The 14,182-nt window shown below is 41.2% G+C and overlaps 1 protein-coding gene across 2 annotated transcripts in view; it reads left to right on the plus strand.

The window, feature by feature from the left end:
* Window positions 1–14,182, plus strand: part of LOC132833403 (limbin-like) — a 178,166-nt gene that overhangs the window by 72,615 nt on the left and 91,369 nt on the right. For both annotated transcript variants that reach the window (XM_060851641.1, XM_060851642.1), the window contains exon 13: window positions 13,273–13,432. In XM_060851641.1, the coding sequence (XP_060707624.1) occupies window positions 13,273–13,432 (160 nt within the window). The remainder of the gene's footprint in view (window positions 1–13,272; window positions 13,433–14,182) is intronic.

The following is a 14,182-nucleotide window of genomic DNA, read 5'->3' on the forward strand; positions in this document are numbered from 1 at the left end:
GGTAATGTTATTAGACTAGTGGCTGATGCTCTGGGGATATGGGCTCAATTCCCAGTGGTCGAGGTTAATTTTAATTAATTCACAAAAATCTAGAAAGAAAAGATTTAGGAAAGGAAGTCTGCCGTGCTTGTGTGATCTCGCATTACAGCAGTGAGATTGGTTCATACCTACCCACGGCAACCCATTGGGTTCAAGGGCAGTTAGCAATGGGAAACAAATGGTAACCTTGCCAGTGACACTGGGGGATGAGCAATATTAGCTAATGTGGGGCAGAATCAGACAAGATGTCCAGCAAGGCCCACCTTTACATCAGGAGTATCTTGTGCCATCCTTTTTGCTTATCACAAATGGTGTGGTGAATTTCTTGCCAGGCAGGGCTGAGTTCCCAACAAAGGGGAATTATTTCTTGTTAAATGCCTTGTTGATGATCCATCTCATTCATGTGTAACAAACTTTTTAAGCAAACTCGAAAACTTGACATGGAAACTAGTGAGTATCTGGTAGATTCAACTCACAGCTTGCTCCACATGACCCCCATGTTTGATGAAATTGCTGTTCAGAGTACAATCAGCAGGGACCAGCCAGACCCATCCATGTACATTGGCATCTGCCAATTTATCAGGGCCATCATGGCCCCTCTCTGATCCACTTGCAGGCTGCTTACAAAGTACATACTTACATTGCAGGGCATATCAGCAACTAGCATTGAAAGGCTGCTGCTAGGACACTTTGCACACAGTGACTGGCAGCCAGCTCACCGATTGAACCAGACCACACCTCCGAGCTCCTTGATTACTCTTTTAACGCTAACTCACTTAGCACCTACCTGAATGCTTGCAGCTTCTATACCTTGCATTACCAATTGGCATGTTGGCACTTCAGCCAGAGCCAAAGATTGTCGTTACTGGCATTTTGAGATGCAGTTTAGCAGGTTGCTTGTCAGTAGGGTACTGTCTGGGATGGAGTGAGGGGTCCAGGGGAGTGGCATATTGATGAATGGCGCACTGAGGTGTCAGTGTAACTTCTGAAGTATGTGCCAGCTGCATGCATGGCAAACACATTGCACGTGCATTTAACAGTCAAGGTGAGCCGTCCAATCAAGGTCGTACAATCAGTCACAGGCAGAGAGTCCAGGGGCTTTGGCATAGCCAGTTACCTACTTGGGATGCTCACAGACAGGGTGTCTGTCCAGGGCATGCTCAGTAGTCAGTTCTGTAAGGCCAGTACAAGGAGCTAAGGGAAATTGAGCATTGTTGTTTGTGGAGCTGCAAAAGCAGTGGTCTAGGATCTGGTCAGTCGTGCTGGGACTGCCTGTTGACGTTGGTCAGAGGTCTGAGCTGAACAGGAACTTGGTAGTCTGTTTCTTTATCTTCCAGGCGATTTCAGGGATGGGTTTATAGGGGCAACCGGGGTGGGGTGAGGGAATCCAGGCGAATGGGGGATGGAACACAGACATTTGCAAAAGAGGGGATAGGACAGTGACTGGGGGAAGTTCAAAGTGTATCAGGAAGGATGCACATGGAGCAGCATCATGCAACATTGGAGTCTATGGGAGGAGGAAGATTAGTGACTGCGACCACTATCATGGCCTCCCCATGGGGGCATCATCAGAGTGGACTGCTAGAGTTCAGCAAACTGAGAGGATAGCTGCAGTTAAATGTGTTAAGACTCCGTACGTGAGAGATGGTGGAAATGGGCTGTTGATGTAACAAAAGATGCACAGTAGAGTGGACATGTTGGGGTATTTGGTGACCAGGTGGGGCCCAGAGGTGATGGTGTCCACTGTGAATTGCATTCCCTGCCATCACCTTCCATCCTCTAGATGTGAAGTGCTACTAGAAAAGGGGTTTCTAACCGCTGGACTGAAGTCACTTTCCACACAAACTTCTTAGTACTGCCATTTCTCCTTGGATCAGTTATGGTTGGTTCAGTTCTCTTTTACTAGAGATTATGGTGTGAATTCGAACTTATTTAAGCAGCTCCCGTTGTGACATTGAAATCGTCTTATGCCCTTTCCACTCTCAAACCTTGATGAGTTTTTAGAGAAAGAGGAAGGGTAGAAACTTATTTCCTCTGGGCATTTTTCTTCTGATTGTGTTCAAAACCAATATATTTTGCGCCCACCATCTGGGTGAGATGTTTGCTCTCTAAAAATGTTGCAATCTTGGTGACTCCTTGTGTTCTTGGAAGATGCAACTGTTGAGCTAATGTAACCGATATCTGTTGCTTTGAAAATTGTTCTGTCTGAAAGATATATGTCCAGCTAATGACATTCTGTAAATTAATATTTTAGATAGCACATCTTAATAATACTATCATTGGTTTTCTGCTCAATATATAATTATATATGTGAACCACTTCTTTCAAAATGTATTTCATTGTTGCACTTAGTAATACAAAGAATTCTTCATTTTCAAACATGCATTTGGTTTAAAATAGTAGAATTGTTTATGATGTGAGAAATTTAAACTCATCATAACCAATAGTACTAACTTCCCAAATGCTATTTAATTTTGTTGTTCATATCCTACATGATGCACTGTTGAAAGGCTTGAGTCAATTTGGAACAGTACCTAAATAAGCAAATATGTTTGTACTGGAATGGTAGTGTCAGACCGACTTTACATCAATGGTAACGTATAGCTTAAATTTAGAGTTAGGACCCCGAGTTACCAAAAACAAGTGAGGTGAGACCACTATTGAGGTGGGTTCTCCTTACTTGCATTTTCCATTGCTCAGTGTAACTTATGTGCGTTAGCAAATTGATTGTAAAAGGTGTCTGGTGGGTCTCTTTGTCCTCTCTGGATACCTTTGTTTAATTTATCCCCAAATGAATTTAAACATTGAGATAATTAGAAAGAAAGGCTTTCTTTTTCCTGATATGCATAGTTCTTCCTGCCCGCCTAAAGATTTTCAATTAACAGCTTAGTTAAAGGCACCACACACTTAATGTGCATGGAGTACTCTCCCATTAGGAAATTGACAGAATTGGTTTCAATGTTGGTTTTGTACGGCACCATTTTTTTTTCAGTGGAGAGTAATGTAGAACAATGTGCCAGACTCTAATTTCACTCCATCCTGTGGGTTTCCAACTCAGTGATCAAGGGTAAAATACAAAATAATTAATATTGCAAGAATTCACAGGTCAGTCTGCTTGAAAAATATTGACCTGACAAGATCAATACTTCCTGAACAGTTGACTCAAGGTACTGGTGGGCAATGGTTTCTCACAAAGTCTCGGCAACAGACGCAAATTAGTTATTGCTTTTCTTTAACCGAACATGAAGAGACAATCAATATTCACAGAATTCAATATAGTCAGATTTGGTGTCAGTTCTTTGCAATTTATTTCCCCTCTTACTTCCTCAATAGAATTTCTATACCACAACTTGAAATGTTATTCCTGCACTATTAATTTATCAGTTAATTTGAATAAATTTCTTTGATTTGGAAGAATAACCTTACACCATCTTTTTATAAACAGAGAGCAGATTTTTAGGTAGCACGCTACTTGGATTAAAAATAATAGCTTGCCAAGCCTTTTAGTTTTCATTTTTTTAACAGTACACACAAGTGCTTGTTTAGAAAACATGCAGTGATATTTAAATGAACATTGTTACGGAAATAAAATTATTGTGAACTTAAATTTGATTCAGTTGATGTTGAAGAAGCAGAGATTGAAGGAAAATTTGGAAGAGATTAAAAATGAAAATCTATGTCTGAGTTTTACATAAATGAATAAATACTAAAATCTGAAAAGTTAGAAGGCCAATTTTGGAAAGGTTTTAATATCAATCATGGGTCATTGGTGCAATATGTTGGAGTTGTCATATGCGTCTTCAGAAGCTGCATGGTCATTGTATAATGAGTAATGCTTGTAGTTGTGAAATTCCATAGAGGTACACACCAGAGGTCAATAGAATTCATTTATTTTAAGCAAGTTAAAATGTTTTCTGTCCGCCTAAGCAAAAATGTGTTTTTAGAATATTTCAGTGAAAGAGAGTACTTACCTCAAAGTACCTCATTTACCCAATGTTATTTGCATGGTGCCATTTCTTGCCTCACCCCCCCAAAGAGTCAGCAGGAAATACATTCACTGATACTAGCTCCTCTGCAGCCATTTAACATTCGACTGGTCATTAATTGGCTATGGGTGAGATTTCAGCTCCCGTCCAAGTGGGAATCCATTTTTGGGGCGAGCTGATGAGTAATGGGTGGCAAGCAGCTCTGTAATCCTAGCAATGTCAAATGCGCACAGTGACCATTGCTGGGACTGAGTCTCCAAAGAAGGGGAGCTAATAGAAGTTGAACTGAAAGTTGGGCTGGGGTACTGTTAAGGCCTGGCTAATCGGCCCCACAAGAAAACAAGAGGGAGCCAGGTTGAAGCGTTGAAGGTAGGGTTATGGCCTTGAAGAGGGTGGGGGTGGGGTTGTCTTCAAGGGGCACAGAGGGTACCCAAAAGTGCCCCTTCCCTGATACAAACCCATGCAATGAAAGCTGTTCAGCTATTTGTTTGTGGTCAGATTACCCCTGTATAAATAAGTGAGCAAGGAGACAAGATGATGCACTTATGTGGTCAATGATAAGTTACCTCAGTAAAATAAACTTTATACTTAGTTTACAAAAATAAATAAATTAATGTCTAAATAATGATTGCATTTAAATAGAGGTTCCTGTTAACAGGGTTGAAAATGTGTGGCTGGTTAAAGCACAGCAGGTTAGGCAGCATCCAAGGAACAGGAAATTCGACGTTTCGGGCCAGAGCCCTTCATCAGGTAAGGCCTGGCTAATCGGCCCCACAAGAAAACAAGAGGGAGCCAGGTTTAAGCATTGAAGGTAGGGTTATGGCCTTGAAGAGGGTGGGGGTGGGGTTGTCTTCAAGGGGCACAGAGGGTACCCTAACCTGCTGTGCTTTAACCAGCAACACATTTTCAGCTCTGATCTCCAGCATCTGTAGACCTCACTTTTTACTCCTGTTAACAGGGTGCCAATTAACCAATGTACATTTTATATGCCCTTCCGAAATGCACAGGAGTCTTTCATTAAAGATGTTGAGTTGAACAAATCAGGGAGTGATTGGGGCATAAATTGTGAACTGCAGGCAAGAATCCCAAAACAATCTAACATGACTATTCATTTAATCTTTGTTTTCTGATGTTCACATCAGCTGCTACTGGGCTTCAGTCTAACAGAGCATGAAAACATGATTAATAAGCCCAGAAATCAACGTGCTCTGATGTGGGCAGTATTTACAGGACATCTTTTCATCTTGTCTCTCCCCTACCACAATATTTCTGAACCCTGTCGAACTCTGATTCTATGTTTTTCTGTTTGTCACTAGCTCCAGTTCAACAGTGTTGTATTCTTGGTTTTTGTTGTTTTATTTATTCACTCTCACATTGTGGACAACTGTGCCTACGCCAGTATTTATTGCCTATCTTTAATTGCCCTGAGGGCAGCTAAGAATCAGCCACATTATTGTGGGTCTGGGGTCACACGCAGGCCAGACCAAGTAAGGATAACACGTGATTTTTGAGAGGATTTGTAGCACAGGTTAAGGTTCAAGTTGTAGGTTTGCTCGTTGAGCCTCTGTTGAAATGCTAGAGTTCTGTCCTGCTTTCTATTGATGTGTCTTGGTCTGCTTCGGTGGGTGATATCATTTCTGGGTTCTTTCTCTCAGAGGGTGGTAAATGGGGTCCAGATCAATGTGTTTATTGGAGTTCTAGTTTGAATGCCAGGCCTCTAAGAATTCCTGTCCGTGTTTCTGTTTAACCCATCCCAGGTGGGATGTTTTGTTCCAGTTGAAGTGGTGTCGTTCTTTGTCTTTGTGCAAGGATAGTAGTGATAACTGGTCATGTCTTTTGGTGGTTAGTTGGTGCTCATGTATTCTGGTGGCTAGTTTCCTGCCTGTTTGTCTGTTGTTGTGTTTGGTGCAGCCCTTGGCTGGAGTAGTCTGGTAGTCATCTCAGAGATGTCTTTGATGTACGGTAGTGTGGCTAGAGTCTCTGGCATGTTATGTCTACTTGTTTGGGTTTGTTGTTTAGGAATCAGCTAACTTTGTTTATAGGGTACCCATTCTTCTTGAATAAGTATTTTGCTTCTGCTGCTCGTAGTTCCTGGATGCTGCAGTGTGTTGTGGCCCTTTTAAATAATGTCCTGATGCAGCTTCGTTTGTGGGTGTTGGGATGATTGCTCCTGTAGTTGAGTATCTGGTCTCGGTGGTGTTGCTTTCCTGTAGACGCTGATCTGCTTTTCATTCCACTGTGACATTTAGGAAGGGGAGCCTGTTGTTGTTCTCCTCCTCCTTTGTGAAATTTATGCCAGTAAGGATGTTGTTAATGATATTATAGGTTTCCTCTAATTTCTTCCATTTTGTGACGACAAAGGTGTCATCCACATAGCAGATCCAAAGCTTGGGTTGGATCATGGGGAGGGCTGTTCGTTCTAGTCTCTGCGTCACCCACTTCTGCTAAGAACCCTGATACTCATGATTCCAAGGGTGTCCTGTTGATTTGTTAGGTATTGTCATTGAAGGTAAAGGGGATAGTGAGGCATAGCTTGAGGATATTGTTTTTACGTTCTTTTCCCGAGGTTTCACATACGAGATGCAATTCGCACACGCCGACGTCTGCAAACAGTTAAAGTTTATTAAAGCCTGTACAAGCTAGGTGTGACCCCTTTGACATGCTTTGCAGACATGTGAAGTCAAGTCAAAAGAGGCCCCGAATAAAGGAAACATGTCCCCTTTATACAGGTCAGTTGGTAATGCTTGCAGGTAGTTGAGTGTGTTGCTGGAAAAGCACAGCAGGTCAGGCAGCATCCGAGGAGCAGGTTAATCGATGTTTTGGGCCAGAACCCTTATTCAGGAACTGTGGCCACTCTTCTTCGCACCCCCCCCACCCCCACCACTCATAATCACACGTTACTCCAAGTACAATGGTGAGGATGAGGTCATCCTCGGAGATAATGTAAATGTAAATGCCCTAATCCTGGGGAATCGTTATGCAAACAATGTCCTGACTCAGCAATTCCCCAAGACAATGTAGGTGTGATATGCCCTAGCTTTGGGGGATGGCTATGAAAGCATTTCTGAATGGAAGGGATGGAATGAGAGTTTACTTTGACAATAGCAGGACAGTAGTAGTAAATGGCTGGCTAAATGAAGTTTGAGTCACCCTGACCCACCTGACCCAAAGACAGTACAGTTTAACCCTTTAACATTATTTTAATGTTCAGACACATTGTACAATTTAACCTTTAAACATTATATTGTCTTTGCTGATGGAGTTGGTGCTGTCAGGTATTTGTGACCTTCGTTTATCTAGCAGTGAGGCCAGTGTTTCTTTGGCTAGGGTAATGTTGATTAATGTGAATAGGGCCGTTACGTTGAAGGAGACCATGACTTTGTCCTCTTCTACTTTGGTGTCTTTGATATTCAGGAATTCTTGAGTGGAGTGGATAGACTGGCATGAGTCTTCTACGAGGTAATTCAGTTGATGGTGGAGTTCTTTTGTTGGTCTGTATGTTAGTGTGCCAGGAAGTGAGTCTGTGGGTCTGGGGGTGGGGGAGGAGGGTCTCCTGGTTTTGTATACCTTAAGTAATCCATAGAAATTGGGTGTGTTGGATCCATCAGGTTTCATTCTTTGGAGAACTGTCTTGTTAATTTTGCCTGATTTGTGGAGCTTCTTCACTGCGGCTGTGATGCGATTTTCTAGCTGTGGAGTCGGGCCCATCACCACCTGTTGGTATCTATGAGTAGTGAGTTTGTCTTTTCAATGTACCGTGTTCTGTTTAGGATGACAGTCATGCGTCCTTTGTCTACCGGTAGGATTACAATGTCTCTGTCTTTTTTAAGTCCTTCTAGGGCTTTCCTTTCCTGTGCCTTGAGGGTGTTCCCTTCTTTCTTCCTGCTTAGTGTTGATGCAACTGTCTGTCTGATAGCCTGCTGGGTTTCCTCCAAAGGTTCGTTGTCTTTCAGAGTTGATTCAAGTGCTGCGAGAAAGTCCTTTTTGTCCACGTCTCTGTGGTTATAGTTCATCTCTCTTATTGGGACAGACTTCTTCGTGTTTGTTAGTGGTCGGTCCGAGAGATTCTTAATCCAAGCTCCTGAATTGTCTGTGTTGTTCTTTTGCACGAGCTTGTCCAGTTTTTCTTGCAAGGATAGTTTTTTCTCTGTCTTGGTCTGCTGTTGTTTGATGCTACTGGCTTGTTCTAATGTGTTTGTCCATTGCTGGTCAGTTGTGTTGGTTTACAAAGCTTTTAGGGGCGAAATTTCCCATTTGTATTTGTGGAGACAGTTGTGGGCATCATTAATCATGTCTCACAACATTCTGCAGCTGTTCTGTTCTGCTGTTCTCCTGCCTTGTGGGGTGTTGCGAAGTGGTTTGTACTTGACACATCTTGGTAATACCTGTTTCCTGAGGCATTCATATAGGAAGTAGAGTTGTTCGCGGGTGGCAGTCAGTCAGATGGCATTGGTTTCCCATCTTCAGGCTAGTTTGAGAGTATTGTGCCCATAGGTGTTTGAATTGTTTGAGAAGAAACACTGACTACACTACTAGGTGAACCATAAACACCAGACAGCACCAACTTCATCAGCAAGGACAGCATTCTCAAGCTAGTAGACCTGTGCCTTTCTACTCACTTCACCTTCAATGACAAGACCTACAAAAGAATCAATGGGACACCCATGGGATCATCAATATCAGGGTTCTTAGCAGAAGCGGGAGATGTAGCCCTCCCCATGATCCAACCCAAGCTTTGGATCTGCTATGTGGATAACACCTTTGTCATCATAAAGCAGAACAAATTAGAGGAAACCTACAATATCATTAACAACGTCCTTACTGGCATAAATTTCACAAAGGAGGAGGAGAACAACAACAGGCTCCCCTTCCTAGATGTCACAGTGGAACGAACAGTCAATGGAGATCCATAGACTAGCATCTCCAGGAAAGCAACACACAGAGACCAGATACACAACTACAGGAGTAATCATCCCAGTGCCTACAAATGGAGCTGCATCAGGACATTATTTAAACGGGCCATTACACACTGCAGCATCCAGGAACTATGAGCAGCAGAAGCAAAATTCCTATGCAGCATGTTCAAGAGGAGCGGCTACCCTATAAACAAAGTTCGCCGATTCCTAAACAACTAACCCAAACAAGTAGACACAACACGCCAGAGACTCTAGCCACACTACTGTACATCAAAGACATCTCTGAGATTACTACCAGACTACTCTGACCCCTTGGCATCATGGTAGGCAGTAAACCTACCAACATACTGAAACAGCTAATGATGAACCTAAAGGACCCTGTTCCAACAACCAGCAAAGTAAATGTCATATTCAAAATATCCTGCAAGTGCTGCAATGGACAGACAGGCAGGAAACTAGCCACCAGGATACATGAACACCAACTAACCACCAAAAGACATGTACAGCTATCACTAGTACCCTTACACACAGACAAAGAAGGACACGACTTCGACTGGGACAACACATCCATCCTAGGACAGGTCAACAGAGACATGGACAGGAATTCCTAGAGGCCTGGCATTCAAACTGGAACTTCATCAATAAACACATCGATTTGGACCCCATTTACTACCCCCTGAGAAAAGAACCCAGAAATAATATCACCCACCAAAACAGACCAAGATACATCAACAGAAAGCGGGACAGAACACCAGCGCTTCACCAGAGGCTAACTGATGATGTTGCCTAACATGGTGACGAAATGTCTGAAAACAAACCCTCGACCTGAAGGATGACCCATTTCCTTCCCGAAAGAACATTCGCCAACCAGATAGGTTTTTCCAACAATCAGCAATGGTTTCATAGTCATCATTAGATTCTTAATGCAAGATTGTTTATTAAGTTCACATCACACTATCTGCCATGGGGGGCTTCGAACCCAGGTCCCCAGAACATTACCTGAGTTTCTGGATTATTAGTCTAATAATAATACCGCTAGGCCATTGCCTCCCGATCTAATGAGTTGATTTTTAGCTGAAGAAGCACATGGTTAACAAGTGGGTATGACAAAAGTGTGAATAAATATTGAGTACAATTCAGAATAAAGTTAATTGTTCATTGTAGCTTGAATACTATAGTGTTGAGTTATTTACTTGAAATGCATCTGTGTTTCCAAATGCCAAATAGTCCTGAAAGGCCATAGGTATGAAAATCATTTTAGTTTAATCCATTTTTGCTTCATGTTTGCATCATTCTCAATCTGTAATAATAAGTAGGAGACTTGTACAGATGTGTGAAGTAGCAATCTAGATTGATGGGACCTATATTAGATTTATTTTTCTCTTGCTGTCTTCTCGATCCCTCTCCCCAGTGCATAACTAGCTATCAGTTTTTTGTTCTCTTTTCCCATAACCCCCTGAGTGACCATCTAGGCTGCAACAACTTAGTGCATCTTCATCTTGTAACATAGGAATTTTGGTACTTACCTTTCGAACACTTAGCAATGAAATTGCTTTCTTACAAGTATATTGCCATGTTCTAGACTGAAATATGGTTAATTTGTTGATCCAAAATCAAATCATACTGTTAAAATATTTAATTATTTACTGTCTGGATTTGAAACGTGGTTGCCTGCAATCTGTTTTCACTCAAATAGTTCACTTATGAATGCATGTTTGCTAAGTTTCAGGGCCTGTTGAATATGCATTTCTTTTTGATTAGCAGAGCACAAATTAATTTCTTGCTTTCTTCACTTAAGGCATATGGCCAAAGATCAAAAGAATCCATCAATATACTTACTTCATGAATGTTAAGTATACAATGTTCAGCAATGTTGGTGTTGTTCCACTTTATACTATTTGACCTTCTTTTAATTCCTATTTTAGGTTTGCATCAAAGGGAATACTCTCAGTCATTCGTCCAGCTACCCATTAAATAATACCAAAGTATATAGAGATAAGAATAGTGCTGACTTCTCAGTCCATTAATATACCCCATCCTCTAATGCTGAGCCACACAGACCTGCGAATTCCAGATGGGTTTTTAATCATTGGAACACTCCAATTGCATCAGAAATGGAAAGACAAAGTCAGCCAAATAACCAGCGGCTGCTCGCTGTCTAGTCATCTAACTAGAATTGATCTACCAAACCAGCCCAAGTGAGAAAGCCCAACAATCACTCAAGCAAACTGTTGGCACTTCTCATTCTATATTTTATTTAATTATTGGAGGGGTATGGGTGTCAGTGGCAAGGCCTGCTTTTTTTTTTGCCTACCTCAAATTACTGGATGGCTTGCTAGACCATTTTGGAGGACAGTTAAATGTCATTTACATTGCTGTTGATCTGGAGTCACACATAGGCCAGACTAGGTAAGGACAGCGATTTCCTTCCCTAAAGGATAATACAGAAACAAGTGGCTTTTTACAACAGCTGATAGCTCTACAGTCATCGTTTCTTAGATTTTATTAATTGGATTGAAATTCCATCAGCTTCCATGATTTGACTGGAACATTAGCTCGGGTTTCCGGATTACTAATCCAGTGGCATCATCACTGGGCGACCATCTCCTCGATATCTGCAAATAAAATCCAGAAAAGAAAGCGAGAAAAACTGTCCTATCGAAAAAATATTGACATTGGTTTTCTGTTTAGTTGTACACAGAATGATCAGTATATTATCGAAAGTTGCAATGTGGAACGAGTTTTGATCAATGAGCCAATAATCTTTTGTCATCAAAAGTATTCAGTATTATAACTTCTAACATTATGATCCCTTTTGATCATTGCTACTTTAGGAGTCATCAAAAGCAGTCAAATGCCATTCTAGTTTCTTAAATTTGCCATCATAAGATGTTAGAAGTAATCATTAGGATTTAGTGTGAGTTGGGTGAGCTGGACTGGGGCTAGAACCATAGTCAACCTCCAACAAGTGCAGCACCTATTGGGCAAAGGCTGTGTAGCCCATCTGTTGGCTCAGAGCAGTACAGGAAGCTCCTAGGGATGTCACATATGGTGCCATCCTGTCCTTAACTCAGGCAATTTTTTTTTTCTGTCCTGGTTCTTTATCATCTCCTCCTCTCCCATCCCATTGTTACGTTTCTTCCTCTGCATCCATTGTTGTCTCAATCACCTCCATAGCTGTTGCTAACTATGTTGTCTCCACCTTCAGCCTGACAATAACCACCCTCCAGCCTCAGGTCTCAATAGCTTCACCTGACCTCCATGCTCAGGCCTACTCCGCTGACCTGATCCATCTGTCTGGGCTTGCCACCAAACTTTGGACAAACCCCACTTCATGCTTGGGTTTTTTTTTCCTTCCATTATTTAAAAAAAACCCAAGCATGAAGAGTAGAGGAGGGGTGACAGGAGGACAACATGCTGGCATCAGGGAATGATGGCAGTGACTATATTCTCCCACTGTCCATTTGCATTGTCACAGGAGATCAACTATTATACAAAGTAATCATCACCCTCTTCTGATATATTCTGTAACATTAGATTTCCCAGTGCATTTTTAAAATTTATTTTAGGCGGTTGTAAGAGAAATAGGTTGCCCTCATCAAATTGAAACTCATTTTTACAATGAAATTAAATGATAATTAAAATCGGACAAAACACTAATCTTTTCTATCATTTGTACTCTGAGTTAACATTAAACATCTCACTTCAGGTATAGATTGTCCATCCTCCTCTGTATTGTATGAACCAATTTTCATCCAGGAATATTCCTCAACAAAATCTAATAATTCAACATCTAATGGGCCAATTTGACATTTCTGTTTTCCGTACTGTGACTCATACAGAAATGAAATTAATGATTGCTTTAGGGATGCTTACAGGTTTATTTAAGTTTATGAAAAACTGTTTTGGAATAGTTCAAACTCATTTCATTTAAACTGGCTTTAATTTCATCAACTCTCCTGTGTTAAAATCCAAATCTCAAAGCAGAAAATGTACATCTATCCTCAGCAGATTGACAGTTATTTGGATATAATTTTAAAAATCAAAAATCCTGCTCTATTTCAAAATTCAATGTAAACTAATGAGGTAGTGTGTTGGATAATTCTGCACATAGTTTGCTCTGAATATAAACCTGTTAGGAGAAGTAAAATAGCATAGAATCACAACAAGAAAATCAAATTTAAGTTTGTGCATACTGAGACCTACTTTAAATACATTTTAAGTATTTTTTAATGTATTTGTAAACCTTGCAAATTAACAGTGGGTTTATATGGTACAATTTTAAATGTCTTTGAATTATTTCATTGGAGATGTATTTTATTTTATTGCAGCACTACTTATCTAACAGAAGATCAGCTGGAATCTGTATTGGACGTTATGCACCAGGAAGTACTTGTTGTGAAGCAGAAGCTGGATGAGGTCATGGATCAAGAGAAGAAACTAATTTATTGCAAATTGATCAGTGAGAGACGAGAGCACATTTTCAAAAAAGTAAGTGAACTGCAATTTTGTCCTTTCCAATTCCTATGCATATTTATGTCTGACAGAACATAGCTGAGCTGAAATAAAAAATGGAATTTGAAGGACAAAAATGAATGTGAGAGAAAGTACTCGTGGAACCTTAAAGAATGAAGTGGCCATCCTTAGAAGCTGCATGCTAATAGTCTTGAGAGAAACATATAAGTCAAATTTTACTTCAGACTTCTAAATTGTTTTGAACTATGTTACAGAACAGATCAGTGCATCAGTTCTTTGGCAACTGCCTGTTGTTAATATCACCTTTTTGCCAATAATTTCCAAGCACCCAGATTTCCTAATCTTCTACTACATTCTTGAACTGTGGAGAAACCACGTCAGGCTATTCTACCGGGGACCTGCTAAATTAATAGCTGGAGATCTAGGAAAGTCTTCCCCACCACCTCCCATTGAAGTTCTCCCCTGTAATTAACAAGAAAAAAAGGGCAGTCCAGAGGCTCAGTGGTTAGCACTGTTGCCTCAGAGCGCCATGGACCTTCATTCAATTCCAGCGTCCGGCAACTGTCTGTGTGGGATTTGCACATTCTCCCCGTGTCTGTGTGGGGGTTTGCTTTGGTTCCCTTCCACGATCCAAAGATGTGCAGTTTAGATGAATTGGCTGTGCTAAATTACTCATTGTGTGTAGGTTGGATGCATTAGTTAGGGGAGAAAGTGAGGTCTGCAGATGCTGGAGAGCAGAGCTGAAAATGTGTTGCTGGAAAAGCG

Source organism: Hemiscyllium ocellatum, chromosome 36, assembly GCF_020745735.1.
Source record: "Hemiscyllium ocellatum isolate sHemOce1 chromosome 36, sHemOce1.pat.X.cur, whole genome shotgun sequence".
Classification (NCBI taxonomy): Eukaryota; Metazoa; Chordata; class Chondrichthyes; order Orectolobiformes; family Hemiscylliidae; genus Hemiscyllium; species Hemiscyllium ocellatum.